The sequence below is a fragment of the Ostrea edulis genome, chromosome 5, assembly GCF_947568905.1.
Source record: "Ostrea edulis chromosome 5, xbOstEdul1.1, whole genome shotgun sequence".
Classification (NCBI taxonomy): domain Eukaryota; kingdom Metazoa; phylum Mollusca; class Bivalvia; order Ostreida; family Ostreidae; genus Ostrea; species Ostrea edulis.
In genome coordinates, this window is record NC_079168.1 from 64906762 (window position 1) to 64929627 (window position 22866).

The 22866-nt window shown below is 34.5% G+C and overlaps 1 protein-coding gene across 7 annotated transcripts in view; it reads right to left on the reverse strand.

The window, feature by feature from the left end:
- Nucleotides 1-22866, reverse strand: part of LOC125651734 (IQ domain-containing protein H-like) — a 26733-nt gene continuing 3867 nt past the window's right edge. The window contains exons 1-21 of one of the 7 annotated variants that reach the window (XM_056165132.1): nucleotides 19652-20822; nucleotides 16054-16164; nucleotides 15252-15418; nucleotides 14591-14885; nucleotides 13785-13953; nucleotides 11743-11960; nucleotides 11430-11444; nucleotides 10894-10908; nucleotides 9806-9939; nucleotides 9316-9393; nucleotides 9121-9229; nucleotides 7997-8224; nucleotides 7553-7703; nucleotides 7249-7424; nucleotides 6198-6470; nucleotides 5094-5403; nucleotides 4558-4832; nucleotides 4098-4406; nucleotides 2803-2864; nucleotides 1329-1437; nucleotides 1-1088 (exon numbers count right to left, since the gene is read on the reverse strand). In XM_056165132.1, the coding sequence (XP_056021107.1) occupies nucleotides 1020-1088; nucleotides 1329-1437; nucleotides 2803-2864; nucleotides 4098-4406; nucleotides 4558-4832; nucleotides 5094-5403; nucleotides 6198-6470; nucleotides 7249-7424; nucleotides 7553-7703; nucleotides 7997-8224; nucleotides 9121-9229; nucleotides 9316-9393; nucleotides 9806-9939; nucleotides 10894-10908; nucleotides 11430-11444; nucleotides 11743-11960; nucleotides 13785-13953; nucleotides 14591-14885; nucleotides 15252-15307 (3051 nt within the window). In that variant the 5' untranslated portion in view covers nucleotides 15308-15418; nucleotides 16054-16164; nucleotides 19652-20822 and the 3' untranslated portion in view covers nucleotides 1-1019. Of the gene's footprint in view, nucleotides 1089-1328; nucleotides 1438-2802; nucleotides 2865-4097; nucleotides 4407-4557; nucleotides 4833-5093; nucleotides 5404-6197; nucleotides 6471-7248; nucleotides 7425-7552; nucleotides 7704-7996; nucleotides 8225-9120; nucleotides 9230-9315; nucleotides 9394-9805; nucleotides 9940-10893; nucleotides 10909-11429; nucleotides 11445-11742; nucleotides 11961-13784; nucleotides 13954-14590; nucleotides 14886-15251; nucleotides 15419-16053; nucleotides 16165-17245; nucleotides 17756-19651; nucleotides 20823-22866 lie in introns of those variants that run through there. The other 6 variants (XM_048880469.2, XM_048880474.2, XM_048880472.2 and 3 more) reach the window with 6 other exon arrangements.

A 22866-nucleotide genomic window follows, 5' to 3' on the forward strand; every position in this document is an offset into this window, starting at 1 on the left:
TTAAGTTATTTTAACTTTATTATAAGTACAGATCATTAACAATACAATGAATAAGACACATTTAACAATCATTCTTATCTGCCTTAAATTCAACTTCATTCAAAATTCTTCATGTTTTCAAAACAGTGCATTATTAATACATAATTCAAGTGAATCGATATTAAAAAATAAATACATGTATTTTCATATATCCATACATGAGGACTATTGATAATGAATAGTGTTAAAGGTGGATTTCAGTATAGTTAAAAAAAAATATGAAATTCTGACAGTGACATTTTATTAAAATCGCTCTTTTTACATTGTTGGGACCCTGTATTTGGTAAGACTAAACACACATGAATAATCAAAACACAAATATACACTAAGAACATAAATATCACAGCCCACTGTTAAAGTTATTGCAACATTTACAATATATTATTATACAGAAACATGTGACTGGTACCACTGGCCCAAAGTAGAGACATGTTTCTCTAAATGCAACATAAAAAGTCAAATCTGAGACAATTCAACAGGAAAATTCTGTCTAACAAAACACAAGAAATCTGATTTAACAGCACCAAATCATGGACGGACAGAAAAATTAATTAAAGGGACATTTGTGTTAATCTGAGACTAATAAAATACTGTACAGGACTCGCAAAACTGCAGATGCAAAGGACTTTCAATCATCAGAAAATTACTCTTAATGCTTGTAATTCGTCCCTTACAAATCAGCGTATATAAGCTCCGACGTTTCTGTATCAACAGAATTATAATTGAAAGTTTACATATAGAAATACATACAAGAAGTGCATAGATTATAAACAAGTTTTCAACAATGCATGTATTTACAAAGATTATACACACCTACAGATAAATGATTGCATCACAAAGAACATATTAAAGCATTTGTTTGAATAAACACTGGGGGGGGGGGGGGGGGGGGGGGGGGGGGGGGGGGGGGGGGGGGGGGGGGTGTATTGGCAGATCATGTCCTCGCTGATGTAAGCTGAGCAGTATTATACTCTGTCCATTTAACCTTCGTTATCTTCTGCATTTTCTACAGTTGTTCCAAGTATGCTCTCTATGTCTTTTATTGCAAGCTGAAAAACAAAACATAATGTACATTTATGGTGTTATGTTTTTTGTGGGTAGTCACAGCCATTTTGATGGGAATTTTTGTGGTTACTCATCCATCCCCACCCCCTCCCCCCAAAATAAATTGCACAAAATAATGTCTCTAATTATACCAATATAAATATGGAATTCATACAGTTCTATTGAATGAATATGCAATCCACGAAACTGGTAGCTATCATATAATTTAATTGAGAATCCTGTACCTTGAAATTAGTTTCTCCCTGCATATTGGGTGCTGATATCTCTTGGTGAATAACAGACATGTTTCTGGCAAACGTGGCTAATGCTCCTGGTAGATTATCCCCAATTGTTCTAAAAAGAATATTGTTCCACAGAAATACATCCATATTATAACAGAAGTAGAAATTACAATGATCCATGATTTCGATATGGCAGATATTAAGGTAATTTCACCCTTCTAGAATCATAGGTTCAGTCTTATATTTGATTGTTGATTCTTCAAATAATATATCTTAGTAACAAATAAAAATGATAAAATAAGTATGTTAGGGTATTAATAATTTTTTTTTTTATCAATTTGCACACATTTAACTGTTATCAAGGTGAGAAAATTACAATTTTCCTTAACCAGCATTATCAAAATTTCACAACTGGTCAAAACGATATAATAGTATTCATAACAATTTCATGGAACTGTTTCTTTAAAAAATATACAAAATGTTTGTGAAAAATAAAGGAAATCTATCGCATAATGAACTTGATAATAATTTAATGAAAATCAATATATGCACCCAGGGGTGCATGAGCCAAGTTGCATGGGATACCTTTGACCTTTTTTCTCCAAAATCAACAGGGGCCTTGCTTTGTTGGTATCCAACAATATATCCAAGTTTCATTTGATTCAAATTAAAAATTTTCAAGTTATCCTCCTGAAACCAAAATTTTTTGAAATTTTAAATCAATTTTCGGTCAGTGACCTTGACCTTTGACCTATTTTCTCCAAAATCAATAGGGGTCTTCCTTACCTAATACATAACAATATCTTTAAGTATCATTTGATTCGGATTTAAAGTTTCTGAGTTATCATCCGGAAACCAAATATTTCTGAAATTTTCATTCTATATTCGGTCACTATGACCTTGACCTTCAACCATTTTTCTCCAAAATTAATAGGGGTCTTCCTTACCTGGTACATAACACTATATCAAAGTTTCATTTGATTCAGATTTAAAGTTTCTGAGTTATCATCCGGAAACCAAATTTTTCTGAAATTTTTATTCTATTTTCGGTTACTGTGACCTTGACCTTTGACCATTTTTCTCCAAAATTAATAGGGGTCTTCCTTATCTGGTACCCAATAATATAGCAAAGTTTCATTGATTAGATTGTAAACTTTTCGAGTTATCATCCGGAAACCAATTGTTGACGCCCAACCGCCCTCATCACCAAACCAATAGCCGAGTTCAACTTCGTTGCAACTCGGCTAAAAACTGAGTTATTGCCCTTGGATTCAATATTTTGAAACTTATAATTGATTATTTATATAAAACTTAGATTCTTGAAATAGTTTATGGTTAACAAGATTTTGCGCAATAACTATTGAAAAAGATTCCAACAAAATTTATGTTTCTGTCATGCATAAATCTTATCAAATCATTGACTTTGCGAAATCTTATGACGTCACAGGAGGGTGGAACTATGTTAAGCAAAACTTACAACATTCCCAAATGCTCTCTGTTGAAACTATCTAAGAGTGTGAATACTGTTCCTTGTTTTTCCTGCAATGAGAAGATATTGAAATTTCAAACTGCTCTCCCCATCAGGTGAATGAAGTTTATCAGGTGAGAAGTTTATCAGGTGAATGAAGAGTTTATCAGGTGAATGCAGTTTATCAGGTGATTGAAGTGTGATTGAAGTTTATCAGGTGATTGAAGTTTATCAGGTGAACGAAGTTTATCAGGTGATTGAAGTTTATCAGGTGAATGAAGTTTATCAGGTGATTGAAGTTTATCAGGTGAACGAAGTTTATCAGGTGATTGAAGTTTATCAGGTGAATGAAGTTTATCAGGTGAATGAAGTTTATCAGGTGAATGAAGTTTATCAGGTGATTGAAGTTTATCAGGTGAACGAAGTTTATCAGGTGATTGAAGTTTATCAGGTGAATGAAGTTTATCAGGTGAGAAGTTTATCAGGTGAATGAAGTTTATCAGGTGATTGAAGTTTATCAGGTGAATGAAGTTTATCAGGTGATTGAAGTTTATCAGGTGAATGAAGTTTATCAAGTGAGAAGTTTATCAGGTGAATGAAGTTTATCAGGTGATTGAAGAGTTTATCAGGTGAATGCAGTTTATCAGGTGATTGAAGTGTGATTGAAGTTTATCAGGTGATTGAAGTTTATCAGGTGATTGAAGTTTATCAGGTGAATGAAGTTTATCAGGTGATTGAAGTTTATCAGGTGAACGAAGTTTATCAGGTGATTGAAGTTTATCAGGTGAATGAAGTTTATCAGGTGAATGAAGTTTATCAGGTGAATGAAGTTTATCAGGTGATTGAAGTTTATCAGGTGAACGAAGTTTATCAGGTGATTGAAGTTTATCAGGTGAATGAAGTTTATCAGGTGAGAAGTTTATCAGGTGAATGAAGTTTATCAGGTGATTGAAGTTTATCAGGTGAATGAAGTTTATCAGGTGAGAAGTTTATCAGGTGATTGAAGTTTATCAGGTGAATGAAGTTTATCAAGTGAGAAGTTTATCAGGTGAATGAAGTTTATCAGGTGATTGAAGTTTATCAGGTGATTGAAGTTTATCAGGTGAGAAGTTTATCAGGTGAATGAAGTTTATCAGGTGATTGAAGTTTATCAGGTGAACGAAGTTTATCAGGTGATTGAAGTTTATCAGGTGAATGAAGTTTATCAGGTGATTGAAGTTTATCAGGTGAATGAAGTTTATCAGGTGAATGAAGTTTATCAGGTGATTGAAGTTTATCAGGTGAATCTTCTACCACTAACATACCTTGATATCATAACCAATTCCATGGGCACGGCACATTTGGAAGAAGACGCTATAATGGACCACTGCAAGATTGGTGTGTAGAAGCTGTGTGCTCATCACCGCGTATCGACTTGTGTTGGGTGGCTGTTCATCTTCCTGACCCGCTAACCGGCGGCGGCGCTTCTTCTGTTCTTGTTTGGGTGGGGGTACATTGAATGTGTGAGTCTTTAAGTCTAATTTGCCATTGCTGACATAAGACATTAACTGGAACATTGCTAAGCTATCGCTATAGTGGAGACTGAGATCCAAAGCCCATAATATCTGATCGTTCTATTGAAGGATAAAAAATACCAGTAGTTAATACAACCATCACATACACGAGAAGATAGCCCACAATTTAACATGATCAATCATTCTAGAAGCTAAAAAGCAAATGTATTGACTGGCAGAAAATAAGCTTAAAAGAGTACCGCACACTTACGGATTTGGGGTCAATAAATGTGACGAAGTCTACGGACATATAACCTATGATGCCTCGTGACTTGCAGGCCTCGGACACTTTTTTGCAGGCTACGTTAAGGACATCTGGTTCCACTGAGGATTGGGGCATAGACACACCCCAGCAGGAAAAGGGGGTCTCTGCATGAATCTGGTCCCCCACACACAGGACATTGGCCCTTCCTGTGGGTTCTATCATCATGTCTACTGTTAGTGTTGTGATACTTTCTGAGGGAGGAGTAGCCTCAATTACACCACCTGTAAAACACAGTCATTTCATAGGAATTAACAAAACAGTTCCACCACCTGTAAAAGACAGTCATTTCATAGGAATTAACAAAACAGTTCCACCACCTGTAAAACACAGTCATTTCATAGGAATTAACAAAACAGTTCCACCACCTGAAAAAGACAGTCATTTCATAGGAATTAGCCAAACATATTTCAATTTCCAAAACATTCTCATTGGAGGATGTGGTTAGAATCCCTACTGAAATAAATGAAACTTATTTTACTTACCCTGACTAAGAAATGCATCTAGGAACTTGGACCAATCCTCGTACAGTTCTGAATGTACAGGCCGGGCATACTTTGCTAAAACATCAGGGATTTCTGCATGAATCTTGATGTAGGCCGCCTCTTGGGCCCACTTTTTGCTCCACTTCTCTCCATATCTCTTTGATTCCTTCAATGCCCACTGGTAGCACTCTAAGTGGTCTGCTATGTCACAGTACCCTATCCCCCGCCCGTCATACCCGTCATCCAGCTTGAACAGCCATCGCTTCACTGTCAAGTTTTCTGTTACCAACTGAGCTAGACATTCATGGAGCTGTTATAAAAAAATAAATAAATCATATACATGTAAATCAGCACAAAATGTAAGGATGTTGCATGTATCCAGGAATGAGGATGCTGCGTGTATCAAGGATTGAGGATGTTGTGTGTATCAAGGAGTGAGGATGTTGTGTGTATCAAGGAATGAGGATGTTGTGTGTATCAAGGAGTGAGGATGTTGTGTGTATCAAGGAGTGAGGATGTTGTGTGTATCAAGGAATGAGGATGTTTTGTTAACAAGGAATGAGGATGTTGTGTGTATCAAGGAATGAGGATGTTATGCTTATCAAGGAATGAGGATGTTATGTATATCAAGGAATGAGGATGTTATGTATATCAAGGAATGAGGATGATATGTATATCAAGGAATGAGGATGTTATGTGTATTGAATAGCAGATACATTTTATTGTAGAACAAAATATTTTACCTATTATAGATATAGGATTCATAAATGTATTTTAAGATGTTGAATAAATGAACAGTAATATTGAATGTGTATGATCCATCTATTCATGGATATGCTGTATATTCAATTCATCGCCAAATTTGTTGTTCCGCCATGTTTTCCAAATCCCAGAAGGTAGCAGATATAATGAGAAATAACTACAGTGGAGCCTCATTAATCCAGATTAATGGCATCCAGATTATCAAGGTCTCAATGCATACTAAGGAATTGAGGATGATACACATATTTGACACATGGCTTTTCAATCAACTACTACTATGGTATATACTAATTATAGTAATTTACAGCTTGTTCATTGTTTGATACAGAAGTTTCCTCTCACCTGTCCGATGGTGTAAACATCAAATTCACTCGGAGGAACCTCCACATTAGCACTGGCAAATATCCTCTTACAGCCTGACTTGGTGGAATATAGGTGTGCTACCTCTGGCTCAGGTGACAAAATGGGAACATCCAGATAGTCTGCCACCGAGAGGTCGTCTTTGTGTGGTACCCCCGTCACCACGTAGGCATCACAGCCCTTAATCAAGTGTTGTATACGCTTCATTGTCCGGGGACTGTATTTCAGTAAGGTTGATAGACACATTCTGTGGGCCTATAATACAGAATACAGCAAAACTGTGGCATAAATTGATGAAATGATAGATCATAATGAAGGATCCTTACAAAGTATCAAATCATCATCATAATCATCATGATCATCATCATCCAGGCCAAATTAATCCTTTTGCGAGGGTGAGGCCTGGCTGTCCTGTCAAGGTCAAAGTTTGTTTTTCCAAATGCAAATTAAAAGAGATATACAGAAAGGCACAATTAGGAAGACCAGTTTCTTTCAATCTTTTCTTCTTAATAAACATAACTCCTGTCATCATTGATAATGTCAACAACCTTGATCACATCTATGCTGTAAGGATGACGACTGACAAAGTGTCAAACTTAACACAAGACCAGTATTAGCAGTATTTATAATGATGCTTAGATAACGCTTTTATATAAGCTAATCATAATGATGCTTAGATAACATTTTTATATAAGCTAATCATAATGATGCTTAGATAACACTTTTATATAAGCTAATCATAATGATACTTAGATAACACTTTTATATAAGCTAATCAATGTAGTAGGTGTATTTCATTGTCTAGATGTGAGTGATTGTGACCGATTAGTTCAGTCAACAGAATGAGTATCAAGTCCACCATATTGATAATTAAAGGTGATATACAAAACTGTCATTTTGAACATCAACTTTTGTCATAATTGCCATCTTAATTTTCTAACAGGTAAACTGAAGCCGAATTTGACTTGTGTCCACTTTTCATCAATGCAAATGTCCAGTATCAAATACAGAAGAAATTCATCCCCACACTTACAGGAAAGCTTTTAATGGCCTCTGGGACAATTATTTTGTATTTCTCTCCCATATCACATTGATCTTCCACCACTCCGGAGTCCACAGCCGACTTCAGACCCAGAAGTTTGGAATAATATTGTAACGTCTCTTCACTCAGCGGCACAGGGGACACAAAGATCACATCCACATTGGGATCTAGAAAAAACAGATACTTAATCGCATCAAACAATCAATTTTTTTCACTGAAGCGTTAAAAATTCTGAATTTTAAAACAATCTTTTGTTTAGACTATATACTGTTAAGACTATATTTAGACTATATACCTCTGATATCACAAAGTCGGGCCATCTGGGTGTTCTGCCTGATTCCAAATTCATTGATATCATCCCTGATCTCCTGAGAGAGGCCTAACGATGGAATATGTATGACAGTCCTACGGTGTTGCTTTATTCGATCCCAAGACATTGCCAGTTTCTGTATAAGATAATGCGATCAAATTTATTCAAAGTGAATAAGGGAGGGGTCAAATTTGCTCATGGGTATTCATAAATAAATCTGAGAATGTGTTTATAGATTTTTACTTTTTCTTTTTACATATTCATAGCTGCATATAGATGAATAGAATGAGAAATGATGTTGATGAAAATATTCAGTCCCAAAGGGTACAATGCCTCATATGCATGATGAATATTAACTTACTCTAGATAGAAATTTGTCTGGAAATACTAAAATCACATTGCCTGTAAAACAGAATTTATTTCACCCACCCTAGCTCTTCTCCTAAAGTTTTCTAGATGCTCCTCTCTGGACTGCTTTAGTTTGACCTTGACCTTTGACATCTTGACATGCATAATCCATGATATTGCTATGACACCTGAGGCCCACTTCCTCTTCCTGTACTCGAGATACTCGGAACGATCTCGGAACATTTTCCATGAGGACTGGATTCTTGTAGCAGCTAAATCTTTTCCTCGTGGACCTTTGAATCTCCTGCCCTAATGCGATAAAGAATCTTATATACTTTTATGGGCAGAATAATTGTAGATACCTTACTGTACTTGAGTAATACATATCTATTGTGCTAATTCGTGAGAAGCTCTATGGTAGAACCAGCAGACTTGCTTTTATCTATCTGTATACACTAGAAGAAATAAACAGATCATCATGAGCTCGCACAGGTCAGTTTATTTGGTTGACCGGTTTCGACCATGGGCTGGCTGTCATCAAACCTGATAATAAAGTTACCCGTGCATTCCCATGATGTGTTTATTTCTTTTAGTTTATAACTTTAGATCCACACCCTATTGAATACCAGACTCCATCTCATGAGAATCTTTCACAGTTTTCATCCTTAAGGTGTTGGTCCTCAGTTTTGACTTTTTTGTATTAATATAGACTTCAGTCATTCAGAGTAAAGCATTAGTGGTTTTACATCTTACAATTTACTTGTAACTCATGTAACTCCGAACATCAGATTTGTAAAGTTAATCTACATTACTGTAAAAATCCGTGTTGAAGATAATGCTGCATGCACTGTATAGTACACCCAAAATCATCTTATTTCTTTTATTGTCAAGATCATTTTTGTCTCATCAGGTTTCTTCCAAAACAATTTTGTACTTTTGAAACAGAGCACAATTTCACTGCCTCTATGAATGACTAGCTAGATGCTTAAAAGAAATTAACCAAAGCAGAACATACATATCATGTTCAAATATTGTAGATACAATTTTCCCCACAGGGTTGAACTCCACAAGTTTGATTAAATTTATTCAGATTATCGTTAGTTTGCTGGTTCACATTAAAAATTCCACAGATTTTTGTGACTGTACCATGAACCATGTAGAAAAAAAAAGATTATTTGTATTGTATGAACATCCAGGTGACTTACAGGTCTGCCAATAAGGGCCTCTACATCCTCCCTGTTAATGATGACAGTTAACATGTCGTCTATACTGGGCGGTCTCTCCAACTCAAACTCCATAGCAAGGTCTGCCAATCTGAAAGACATTATAGTTGACAGGTAAACCTGCCTTGGAATGCACTGCAGCTATTTATATAATGATGAGATATTTTCATGACAAACCTGTCTCCATTGACAAATGCTACTGGAACAACATAACTGGACAGCATCCTTTCTAGGTGTTTAATCATAGTTACAATGCTGAAATCAAAATCAGATCCATTCTGAGTCATGTTGTTGGTTATAAATAGAACAAGTCTAACTGTGATAATTTATTAACCAATGATAAACTTTTCTAATTTTGAATGAGTAGATTTCTCCACACAGGGTGTGGAATGTTGTTCAAAATATGAATATGAGAAATCATTTGGGCATAAGAAGATAATATCTGGATTGTTTATGTGAATTATCAATTATCAGTTGCTCAATCATGGCATCACCCTGTATACAGAGAGAGAGAGAGAGAGAGAGAGAGAGAGAGAGAGAGAGAGAGAGAAAGAGAGAGAAAAAAAAAAGGAAAGAGACAAACACTTGAAGTATGTGCTAGGACTTCAAATAATGTTCAAATAGTCATGTACACGTACATGAATCTGACAAAAAAGCAGATCCTTACCTTCCCCAAGTTAGGCAGTAGTGCTGCTTGAATGCAATGAATTCTGAGGAGCTATCTCTTGTGCGCCCATTCTGAATGGCAAATCTATGAGACAGTTGTTTAAAATCCCCACTGGCAGGGGTGGTGGGTGGGGGCTAGATAAAAATAGAATTATATTATGACATACCGTAATAGTTTTAAAGTAAATCCAGTATATCTGGAATAGTCTTAAAAAGAAAGAAAACTATTCCGTACTTTGAAAACTTGTTGAAAAGTTTGCATGGATAAACATATTCATAATAAAATTATATAAAGATCAGATTTGTGATGTTGTCGTCGTTTGAAAGCCAATATGAAATGATATCAGTACAAGTAAGACAGTCAAATTGCAGAATATAATTAAAAATCATTCTTTCGAAGTCATGCATAATAAAATGAAGAAAAGATACCTTGAGTAATCATTGCATGCAGATGTCATTATATATAAAGGCAGATACAATGTATTGGCATAATTAAAAGCTTAAATTATTTTTACATGCTTAACCTGTACATGAATCAAAATCTACTGTATAATGTATCAAAAGAATATGCAATGCAAATAATTTTTATATAGAGAATACTGCAAGTTTGACAGTGTGTAGTCACAACCCTTCAGAAAATGCAATCTAATCCCAAAATTCAGAAATAAAGAGTTCCCCACAAAATCCATGTATTCTAGGGTGCTTCATTCACACAGCTATGCAACCAGAAAGATGCACCCCTCATTTATATACAATTTGTACATGAAACAAGATAAAAGCATATGGAAACATACGAGATACAACGAAATGTGCTGAAATTTGTGAACCGAAAACAGTCAGCGTGAAAACCAGAGTCCATAGATTTTTCAGAATTGGGCAAAATGTCTGCTTACTTCTTGATAAATTACTGTATACATCCAGCTGGAATTTTTTTTTCTATCTGATCAAAGATGTATGAGGAATAGAGATTATATCAAATAAAGTTAAAGAATTGACACATTTAAATTCAAATCTCGTGCTCAGATAAATCAAAAGGTTAGACATGAGTAAGCAGGCATTTTACTTTTGGAGAACAAACATAGCTTGTACCTCCTTTTGGTCAGGCTGAAAATTATTAATCACATAAAAATAATTATCACTTTGTTATGCAGTCTAAATTTATCTACAAGATCATCTTCAACTAATCTTCATATTAGCAAACTACTTTTTTGTCACTATCACCAGTTAGATCTACATTTAACAAAAATCCCTTTAAGGATAAATGGGTCTTTAGCATTAGAATGTATACCCCCCCCCCCCTCCAAAAATACCCACCTGTATCTAATACCGTTAACGTGCGCTGAATACAGATCCAATTAAAATAAAATTCTAGTAATAATACCTGCATCCAACTTTTGTAATCATGGAAGTACTATTGGAATGTAAATAAAGGTAAGAATGGTTTTGGGGAAATATGCATGGTGGTTACATGTTTACAACATCAAATCATCTGGCTATATGGGTAGAGGATAAAGGAATAGACTGTCATTTTATACAACAGGGTTGGTAAAGGTAATTATTAGTAAAGCTGTTTCAATTAGTACACATATATATGATTTTGGTTGATTGGAATATTTCTGTCTTACCCCATAATATGGGTCCTAAAAAGTAGGCATAACAAGAGTTATTTCCCTTGAAAACACAGTTTTGGTGTTCATGCATTTGTGTGTTACTGTATGGTGCTAGGTGCATTTAAAATAATGAAAAAATACTTGTTTGTTGTCTCTTACTTGAGTGAAATTAATATCCATGTCAGCTGCAGGTTTAATTATCAATATTCAATAATCTAGTAGTGATACTTGTACTTTTTAGGAAAAAATGTGATGCACATTATCGTTATGAGATTATATACGTGTTTTATGAATGATCTGATCTGATGACAGGGAACTGTTGACATACCAGAGGCTGTATTGGCATCTCATAGGTTTTCAATGTTGCTGGGGTTTTGACCTGTCGCATTGAAGAGGAAGTGGCCCGAGTTTTAGCTGATGGTGTTCTGGTTTCTGTAATACTGCTGGATGCAGATTTGGGGTGAGGCGGAACTGCAGGCATTTTTTTAACATCATTCTTCATAGTAGCCGGGTCAAGTTTGACTCCAGATAAAAGTGACACTGCCTCTGTTGAAAATGTAGCACAGAATTCATGTACAATGATTATTTTTCACAATAATAATGCAATGAAATTTCTTAGTTTTAAGCATATATTCATTCTGACATTATATATATATATATATATATTATTACTACAGTAGCTTGATCCGAAGAGTCGGATCACGTCGAGTTGACAGGTGCGGATCATCAGATCACACGAGACGCGAAGCGTCGAGTTTGATCTGATGATCCGCGCCTGTCAACGAGACGTGATCCAACTCTTTGGATCAAGTTACTGTAGTAATGATAAATTTATTATATACCCCCTATGCATTTTATATCCACATTTATAAGATACTAAATGCAATCCAAATTATCAAAAATACAGACATACAGTGAAATTATATTTTGTGTACGCAGTTTTGTTTGTGACGCGGCCAATATTTTCCACAAGAAACGTTGCGTTGATGCATTGTAACGTCATTGTGATGGTCTAAGTTTCAGAGGATACTGATACGGAATCAGAAAACCACAGTGTGTGATCCGGAAAACCGGATCACACGCTGTGAAATCCACAGTATCAAAGAACGATACATTGATGGGTATATAATAAGAAGTTTTATTTGTTAAATTTCCTGTGTGTTGAGACAAAACGTCGAGATCCAAATGTAGATGTAACATGTTTGTTGTATACAGCTTGTTGCTTGTTACTGTGTTATGTACAGTGGTATCTCATATGTACCAAAGTACATGTATCTGTTATAAAATTGTTACTCATTAAGTAAATGATCTTAATTATACCAGTATGACAGTTAAGGTGAAATAAGATAATTCTGTCTCTCTGATACACATTGTTTGTTGTATATGTTATTCAAAAAAGTTGATACAATTCCAATTGAAAGCCTTTTTAAAGTGCACCCATTGAGATTATCAGCTAGATAATCTACTAGATAATCTGTGGTTCAATGTAAACAGAGATGTTATGTAACCCTGTGCCAAATCTCATCTTATTCTTTATTACAAATCAAAAGGGGAAAAATTAAATATCTGATCAAATTGCTGTAAATATTTTTCTTCCATTTTCCAAACACAGTCAAAGGGTCACTTTGGAGGACTTTAAATCCTTTTTGTGAGATACTGCATACCAGAGTCACGACGAGATTACATTTTTTAATTACAGTACCTTTAATGGTTTGAGACTCTATGGATTTAAATTGGATTTCCTCTCGGTAAATAACCGATGTAATAATTCAACAGCTTACCCTATCTACCATTCAAGTAAATTAAAATGCTAGAGAATATCTATTTTTGAGATTCAAAAGTGTCTGTTTTACTAATTGCAGTCTTGAGAACTGCATGGTTAAAAAACTTTTAGTGTGAGCTGTTATTGAAGAACCATTCATTGAATATAACAAATATTTTCTATAATCATCCCCTTACTCTAGCTAAACCTTTGATTTGAGCAATGTTACATTATTATTCCAATACAATAGACCTGGGCCTTTCTCTTATGGTCATTTTGGTTCTCAAATTTTATGAATTGCCGTAAGTCATATTTTATTCCCAAGAATATTAGTTACATGTAATTTAGCAAGACTAACCAGTCACCAAATCTCATTTCTCACGAATAAACTTTTCCATAAAGAAGACTTCAGCAACAAATAATAATGCATGAAAGTTATGTCTCGTGAACAGATTCATCATTGTATCCTTGCGAAAATAAAGTCTTGTGAAACAAAAGTGAACTGTAGTAATGGAATATGTAAATTTCTGAGGAAGTTAATGATGATTGAGAGTTTAGACCTAAAGAGATTTTCCCTAGCTGATTTGAAGGTATCCTGTCAGTCTAACCTGTCTGCGGGGGCTTGTGTTTGACTTGAGGCTCGTGTAGTGGGGCAATCCTATTTCTGACCGGGGAGGGATCCAGTGTCAGCTGAGCTGCGGGGGGGATTAGGCCCCTCTCTATCAAACTCATAATTCCCTTCTTGGCATCGTCTTCTGAGATTGGGGGTGGAGCAAGCTACAGTATAAGATTGTCCAGATTTACTTTGATATACATTTGTTTTTTTCTGTTTGTACAGTTCATGCCTGGGTCAATTACATAGCAATGTAATGCATTACATTACCATTACTTAAAAAAACTTGACATTATCATTACCCCTATTTTGAAATGTAATGCATTACATTACACATTCTTGAGAGTGCATTACATTACATAACATACTGATACATGTTAAAGAAATGGCAGAAAAATTATTTCTTTATAATGATTTATAAATTTTAAATATACAGTAACATAAGCACACAAAATATTCTACAGTTTGCACAATCGCTTGCTGATAATTTTATATGGCAACGATTTGAAAATTCTCAATTTGTGAATGCATGTCAGTGTCTCAATTTGTTTTTACATAAATCATGAAGTCTTTATACCTGTGTTTAGGTGTTTAAAAAAAATCAATACTATCTATTCACTATAAACTGAAAACTAAAGAAAAAAAATTCATTTAAATATTCATTACGTTTACTGTAAATGACTTTAGAGAAAAAAAAATCAATGTATCCCTATTAAACTTAAAACACTCCACTTCAGAGTGTTGTCAAATGTGAAGAAAATCTATACTTCCTCTTGCTTGTCCACATTTGATGTAGTATACCTGGGCATCCACTCTGTTGGCTTTGGGTAGGACAGCCAGCGGTTCTATTGTACTGCCGATGATCGGTTTGCTGTAGGCAGGCTTATGTGGTTGTTTGGTGTTAATCAAGGGAAGCTGGATCCCAAAATTGTTGTTCAAAGCCTGTCGGTTCATGTTACTGTAAGGGTCAAGGACAGCCCTCAAGGTTAGCATGTGCTTGGTCTGCTGGCCCGGTGTGGGTCCGGGCATCTGGACAGCCTGTCGCTTTGGTAGTAGGGCATTACTACGAGATCCTTGTGGCTGTCTGACCCTCTCTCTAGATAAAATAATTGAGATTTCATTTCATATTCTCAAAATCTTCAAATATCTTTGAATGCTATTCATCACTATCAATGTTACACTAATTTTATAGACTTCTAAAACACAAGTATTATCATTATTCATGTACTTGAGCACAAAATGTAACATCAAATTCAAAGGTGCACAAATTCATGATTGCCCTACATATAGTCTATTTAAGTTGGAAAATGTGCTAAATATAAAAGAACATTCACAGTTTTTATATAATTTCAAAAGCTTAGCAGTTTGTGTGAATTCCTTGTGTTCCCAAATGTTGCTGCCTTTATCGAATGTCAAATAACTATACAATGTAATTGAAAGCCTTAAGAGTGGGGGGTGTTACCTTCCCAAGAAATGAGCTGATATCTTGCGAGGGTCTGCACTCTTCTGACTTCGCATGTCCCACGTTGTCTCAATAGCAACCACATTGTTGTCGAATCGGTTGGCCTCCTGGTTGGGTAACGTCCTGACCTGGTTATTGTACTGACTAATCACCTTTTCTGTTTTGGCCTTCAAAATGTAATATATAAATAAAAACGTTTTTCTTATAATTGTGGCACATTTTTATATTTAAGTGGTGTAAATTATGTGACGTAAAACAATACACAAATGTTTTCTGCAAAAAATTCCATTTCTGTATGAAGTACTGGAAAGAGTGTAACCACATTTGATCTTACTTTGTTTACCTCTCCTAGAAACTAAAGATTTCACTGGTTACTGCACACAGCTAATGTACTCATGATTATTTTTAAATTTTCTGAGCAACATCCAAATTTTGATCACTCTGTTGGAAATTCACAATCTCACTTCCGCATTACTGTAGATTCCTAATTATACACATGGAATTTCGTTATTATAATTGTGTATTTAGTAAGAGCATTATTTGTGAAAAAAATTACTCGTTTTTATTTTTATATTGCTGAAATAAATGTAAAAACCCCTGATCAACAGCCCACTCGTAAATTCACGATTTGATACGAGTCAAATTGCGACATTAAGTACCTGCGTAAAATAAGAAATCTTCAGTCCGTATTGTATGTATTGTGTTATCTTCACCACAGTCACAATTTCTACCGATATATATGGTAAAGCTGCACACAGTATTCCTACAGTGTTAAGTCACATATGTAATTGATCACAATTACCTGAAGTCCCTCCTCAGTTTTAACGAGAGCCGACTCCAAGTCCTGAATGCTAATTGTCCCCCCTTTGTTGTTTGCTATCTGTTCTCGTAAAGTTCGGATGTCATCTTGAACCTATAAATTTAAAATCATTGTATGATTATATTATTCCAATAGAATACATGTACAATAAACACTGCCTGTATACATACATAGAGTATGGTCCATGTATATATTCATCACCTTCTAGCTAGTTAAGTTTGTCAAACTATATAGACTATAGGAATGTAGGAAGATTTTTCAGATTTTTTGCAATATTCAGGGAAAAACTGTTCAAGAGCTAACCACCTTTTTGTTGCTCCTTAAATTCCTCCCATTATACATACATAAAAAGTATTTTTGGGAGGAGGTGGGGGTGGGTGGGTTATGTATGATGAAAACAATGGAAAGCTGATTTTTTTTTTTATATACCAGATAGTACATCAGTGAGTGTATCTCAATTCCAGCAGAAAGAACCTTGAAATTCTACTTATACCTCCGAGAGAATTTGAACCGACTAAATTCATAGTTCTTTTTACCAAAAGATTAGCAGTGAAATTGGTAATGAAAATATTCAATGACAAATGAAATAAAATGTCATTCAAATTTCAATACTTTAAAAGCCAAAACATGTTAAATTTTCTTCCAATCATTAGATTTCCAACATAGAGATGATGGAATGGTATCTTTAAACAACATTTATCTTGCCTATTTATTAAATAAGTCTCATACAATTAAAGCACGGGTCATCAATCCCAATATTCTATAGGATACCCAAAAAATGCTCTCAGGTGCAATTTGAAGTTTTACACCTGGTGTATTTTTTAATCCAGGAAAATTTGGTCTGCTACTTAATGTTAAATACCTATAGTATTTTCAGCTGTCAAGTTTCTAAAAATACTTTAAACTGAAAAGTAAAAGAAAGAAAGAAATCACTAAAATATCCCTAAGTGTCTATAAAACAGCATTTCAATAGTACTAGTGGTGATAAATATATAAAATTTGACCTCTGAGTATGACTGTGACCTCACTGAATGAAAGCTATATTTTTTTTTCAAAACTGGAATACATATTCATCCCTTATATAACATCTCTATCTGATACAGTTATTTCGACCGACTAAAATAGTACAGTTTCCTCCAATCTTGGTTGAAAAATGAACCCCAGAAATCCTTACCCCCTGCAATATCACAGGCATTTTAACACGGTCAACATTGCAATCTTTGTCCTCTTTGAACACATTTATCTCCATTTGAGAGAAGTCTTGGTACGTATCATTTAGCCTGGGCAACAGGGTGGATCTTCCAGCACCACCCCAAATATCACTCATCTTTCCTCAATACTTAAACTCTCTCCAACTGAATAAGAACACTCCTACTTAAATCCCTCAATTTTTTTTAAGTACATGAATTATTCAAAGCACTTTTAAAGTATGGTTTATATACAATTCATTCATGATTGTCAAACACATTGGACTCTGATGAGGCGCACTAGCAGAAGTAAATCCAGTTGGAAAACTTCTAACAACTTCCCCCAGTGTTTTGATCAACGTTAATCCACTTCAAAAGAAAATTGAAATGACTCCCACTTTTCTTTCTTGGAATTACAAACATTTCACAAGGTAAAAAATAGATTTTTCCATCCTAAATTTTTGTGATACACTTTAGCTCAAAACAAATATCAAAGCATTCTAAAATCTTGAAATGAGCATGCTTGTAAATGATAAGTTAATTGTGTCTCCAAGCAAACTCAGACATTTGTATACCGGCAGAAATTATTGATCAACAACACCCAAATTTGGCATGTTTCTATCTGGTAAATGAAATATCTGATCAATAGTAGTTTTATCGCAGGCCTAAAAACTTTTTAAAATACCAACACAAACAAATTAATACCATTTTCTTAATAATAGGATATATACAGAACACAGAGTGCCTACTCAAGTATGCTCCTATTACAAGCCAACTTCGGGTAATTTAAAAATGTGGATCAAAATATGTAATGGTCCCCATCTCAAATAAAATGGATCAGAACACAGGCCTTTGTTGATTCAATGGAAATCATGTAATTAGCATAACATTTTCTCATGTCTGGCTTCAAGAAATTAACATCAAGCAAATGGTCCTTTTAAAGTAAAATCAATGTTTTATTGCAGATCTCTCAAGACGAGCAACCGAATGATAATTGAGATACGTCAAACAGAAAATGCTATATATGTTCTCTAGAAAATTTATGATCCAAATAGTTTAATCAAACTGCAATAAACTTCCCATCAAGAATTAAATATATTTTCACTGAGTATTGATTAAACAGCCAAAGATGTACAACATCACATTATGATGGCAATTTTATGTACATTGATTTTTGACTTTCAATTTATCACAGCTACTAATTCAAAAATTTATTTTAGAAAACCTATTGTTAAATTGAATAAGAGCAATGTTCAGGCTGCAAAATATGCACATTCAATGTATTTAGTAATGCACTTAATCATCAAAAACAAGATTGATATCCTAATAAATAATTTTTAGTTTGAATATCCTAGTTTTTAATATTAGTACTTTTTTTTTTATCTTTCCCACAAGGTGCTGATGGATGAATATAGAACAGACAAATACACAGATATCTAATACAATCTGCCTATGATAGTTGAATACATTCCGTTTAATTATCCTAACCTAAATAATCAAATACAATTACTGTTTCTCGCCAACAGATACACAGATATATACACTATATCATATATAATACAATCTGTCTATAATGATGGTTGATAATGTTCCATGTGATCATCCTAACCTAATCAAATATCATGACTGTTTCTCTCCATGTGACTTTGACCTTCTACCTTTAATCATTTAGAATTTTATGATCTTAACCTTTTAAGTACTGTTTTTATCTGATACAAAAGGTGCTGACAGATGGGGGGTGGGGGGTGGGGGGGGGGGGGGGGGGGGACTAAAGACGGACTCCAACCAAGGCTATACCTGAATAATGCAGGAATCCTGGTCACAGCACCAAATGTTTCAAGAATGAAGACAATATGGTGCATCACACTAAACTTTGAACTTTAAGAGGAGCCTTTTGAATATCTATAGCCATTTTTTCTACCAGATCAAACTGTATGGTTGCCACATTTGCATAGTGAGGGTGAACAAAAGTTTACAACAATTTTATTTATGAAAGTGCTCAGTGATGGCAGAGTTCAGATGTAGGATATCAATGGCATGTAAATTATTGATGGCAGTATTCAAGAATGTGATATGATAAAAGTAAAAAATCTGTGCAGAGAAATCTTGGTAAATGTCAGATTTATAGAGGACATGCTTACATGTAATCAAAGTGAAAAATTTTCTGATTGTAAAACTGTCTGTATTACAGTGGAACCCCGTTATTACGTTTTCCATTTTGTCACGATAAAATAACGTAATACCGGGGGCAACGTAATAAACGTTCCCAGTTAAATCCGTTAAAAATATCATTTGGAAATTGTATATCGTCCGTTGGTACTCCGTGAAGGGGTGTGTGAATATATCTTTACTGTTTCTTTGTTTAAAAGACTATGATACTTTGTTTTATTTACATCTTATCTTTAATGTCCGTAATTCTTCATGTTCTTATCCCTTTTCTTTATTTCGGTGTAGGATACATAAGGATGTTTTGATAAACGTTGCTTTTCCTGCATTCGTTTGGACCGCCATTTTGTTCAACTTTAAAACAATGCGTTCATGTAAATTTCTCTCAATAACTCGTTCCGGTTCGTATTCAACATTCGTATTTAAAAAATAACAAAACATCGTTTTTATTAAGTTCTCTAATTACACAATACACAACACAATAAAAAAAATCCCGCCCAAAAAAACAACAAAACTATAGACACAAAACGCACACGATACCCAACACTTACACACTTCTCACCAACGATAAACACGGAGAACAATTTAAGCGCAATCCACATAAAAAAAAAATAATGATGCACGAAGATTTCATTTATAACGCTAAATGATGGCACTAAAATCACGTGCGCATCAAGGGATTTTAAATATTCACCGAGGTAAATGCTGTGCACGAATCGGCCGATAGATTGGTGTATGTATGGACGAGATTTACGAACACCCAAGCTTCATGTCGAAACAACGAACAATTTTTTTAATTGAACACCTTTAATCACCTATGTCCAAGCAGTTACCCAAGCGGTTGTAACATTGCTACGATAAATCTTGTCTTTCTTGTTTGGTACCAAAGCTTTCCGTGAATAGAGTTTTAATATCGAAGGTAATCACACTATGCTGAGCTGAACACGCAGGCGGTTGAGAAATTATTTCTTTGATTATCAAAATATGAAAAATGAAGTAAATTTCATAGAGTACAATTTCTAAATAAACATTATTTAATTGTTTATCACTGGCTTCTATACGGGGTATTCACCTGTATTGATGTCGCTAGATCTATCGAAGCGTGATCAGTCAAGCGTCTCTAATCCCCAAACAGACCAGGAAATTTAGGTGGTGACTGCCTCAGGCAGTCAAGGTGTGAATGGCTTATTATTTTGAGAATCACTATTGAATAATTAGGGGTTTATTACGTTTTTGTCGGAATTTTTACAACGTAATACCGAGTCCCGGCATTTTAGGACAACGTAATAACGAGGTCTATTTTATATAGGTTTGTTAAGAAATGGTTTTGTGCTTTGAAATTCCAACGTAATATGCGGACTAACGTAATAAAGGGGGAACGTAATAACGGGGTTCCACTGTATTACATTGTTGGACATTTCATCAAACACTACTGGTGACACCTAAAGTGTGTGTCTATAATGCAAATTGCATGCTTCTTGAGTCAAGTATTACAATGTTTTTTTTTCAAATCCGGAGTAGAGTCCAGTTGATCCAGTCTGAGAATTTAATGGTAGACCCATAGACCGCGGCTATGCCAAATGAGGTTGGGCCATGCCAATGCCATGTGCAAATAAGATATACCGAATTGTCTATGCCAAATTCTAAGAAACAAAGGAAAAATTATGTGTGTGTGATAATGCACACAAAATAAATATTTTCCCATACAATCATCAAAATCTATTTTTGTGACCTCGGTTTTCCTTACGTTAATTTAAAAGTATACGACTTAAGCGTCTAAGCAGTTTGGAGACTATGACTACTGCTCTAGTCAAATTGTTCAGCATATGATCTGTATGTCTTTATATGTCGATGCTTTTATTTTTTTTTTATCTGCATTGATAAATTTTATTGGGATCGATTTTTAAATTGAAATTTTCTCCAACAATATAATTAGAATTGTTCTTTTTTCTTTATTTCCCAAATACTCAAATATTGCAAGAATGTCAAAACAAAATAATATACATCCAACTTAGCAAAAATAATTTTGAGGTGAAGGTCAACAGTGTGTAAATGATTCCGCAGTTCAAGTATTTTCAAGCCACAAAGCCAGGAATGAAACCAAAAGGTGTCAAACAAACAAAAAAGAATCAGAACAAGAAAAACGCAAGCTATATGAAAAAGAAGAAAGCAAACCCGAATTCAAGCCACACTGGCAGAATGGACGAGTATGGTTGAAGTTCAAGGTGAGAGAAATGTGGTGTGTTCCCTGCAAGGAGTTTTGGTCAGGTCTATGCCAAATGCCATAGGTCTATGCAACATCAAAAAGACATGGACGTATTGTCTATGCCATTCAAAAAGTTAAATTTTCAGACTGCTGATCTGCAGATGTACATATGTAAAATCTAAAGTTTTTTTTATTCTACTACATGTAGTATTCAACCATTAGATTGGAATGAAGCATATTTAGAATGATTATAGGTGTGACATGGTTATATATATACATTTTTACCAATGCACCAGTTTCGAGATAAGAGCTATTCTGTGTAGGAGTACGTACAGTTAGTGATATTTTGAATGCCTAAGTGGGACATAGTGGACCTACAGATAGTGAGGAAGATGATAAAATTCATTAAAAGCGGCTTCTCTTTAAATATGTAAAATACAAATTACAATGGAAAGAAATGTGTTGCTAAAGTGGAAATATAAAAATGATGTCATATCTGCAAGTAATATCCTGAATATGATACCTACAACCAACAAAATAATGTGATATAATAAGATTACATGTATCTCATTACTCCCTGAAAACTTACTACTGACTTCGTTTGTATATCAGTTGAATTCAGGTGATGCAAAAGTGCATGAGAAACTTATACTGAGTACATTTACTTTGCATTAATGAATATTTGTCCCAATCCCGCATGTACCTGTAACAAACTGTTTCATGCCTTCCTATAATGTACGAGAATTCTCCAAAGGGAAATAACTCATCTCAAAATGCATGATTTTGTATAAAATTTTATGAGCTAAAAATTTTACAGTTAAAACTGCTTTAAACTTAATTCTTATTTTTAATTACATATTAGGTATAAGTATGCATTAAGAATAGTTACTGTTTGGTGGTATGATTATATTCTGAGTCTTATACCTTTATAGAAGCAGTGCATGCTTATTTAACACTTGCCGAATTCTGAGTCGCAATATATACCTTTATGCATTTTTCTCAAAGTAGTCTCTATAATTAAAGGAGCCAGCTGGCTCCTGAATTCCTGAATCTAAGAAGTCAATGCAAATAGTTAAATTAGGTCCATTTCATTGATCACAGTATCATTCTCAGTCAGTGAGGCAGCAGTAAGTTTTCAAATGCAACCGAGAGATTGACATAACAGAGTATAGGAACCAAATCCCACTATTGTGGAATATTACCAATTTAGTACATGTATATATATTGAACAGCTGT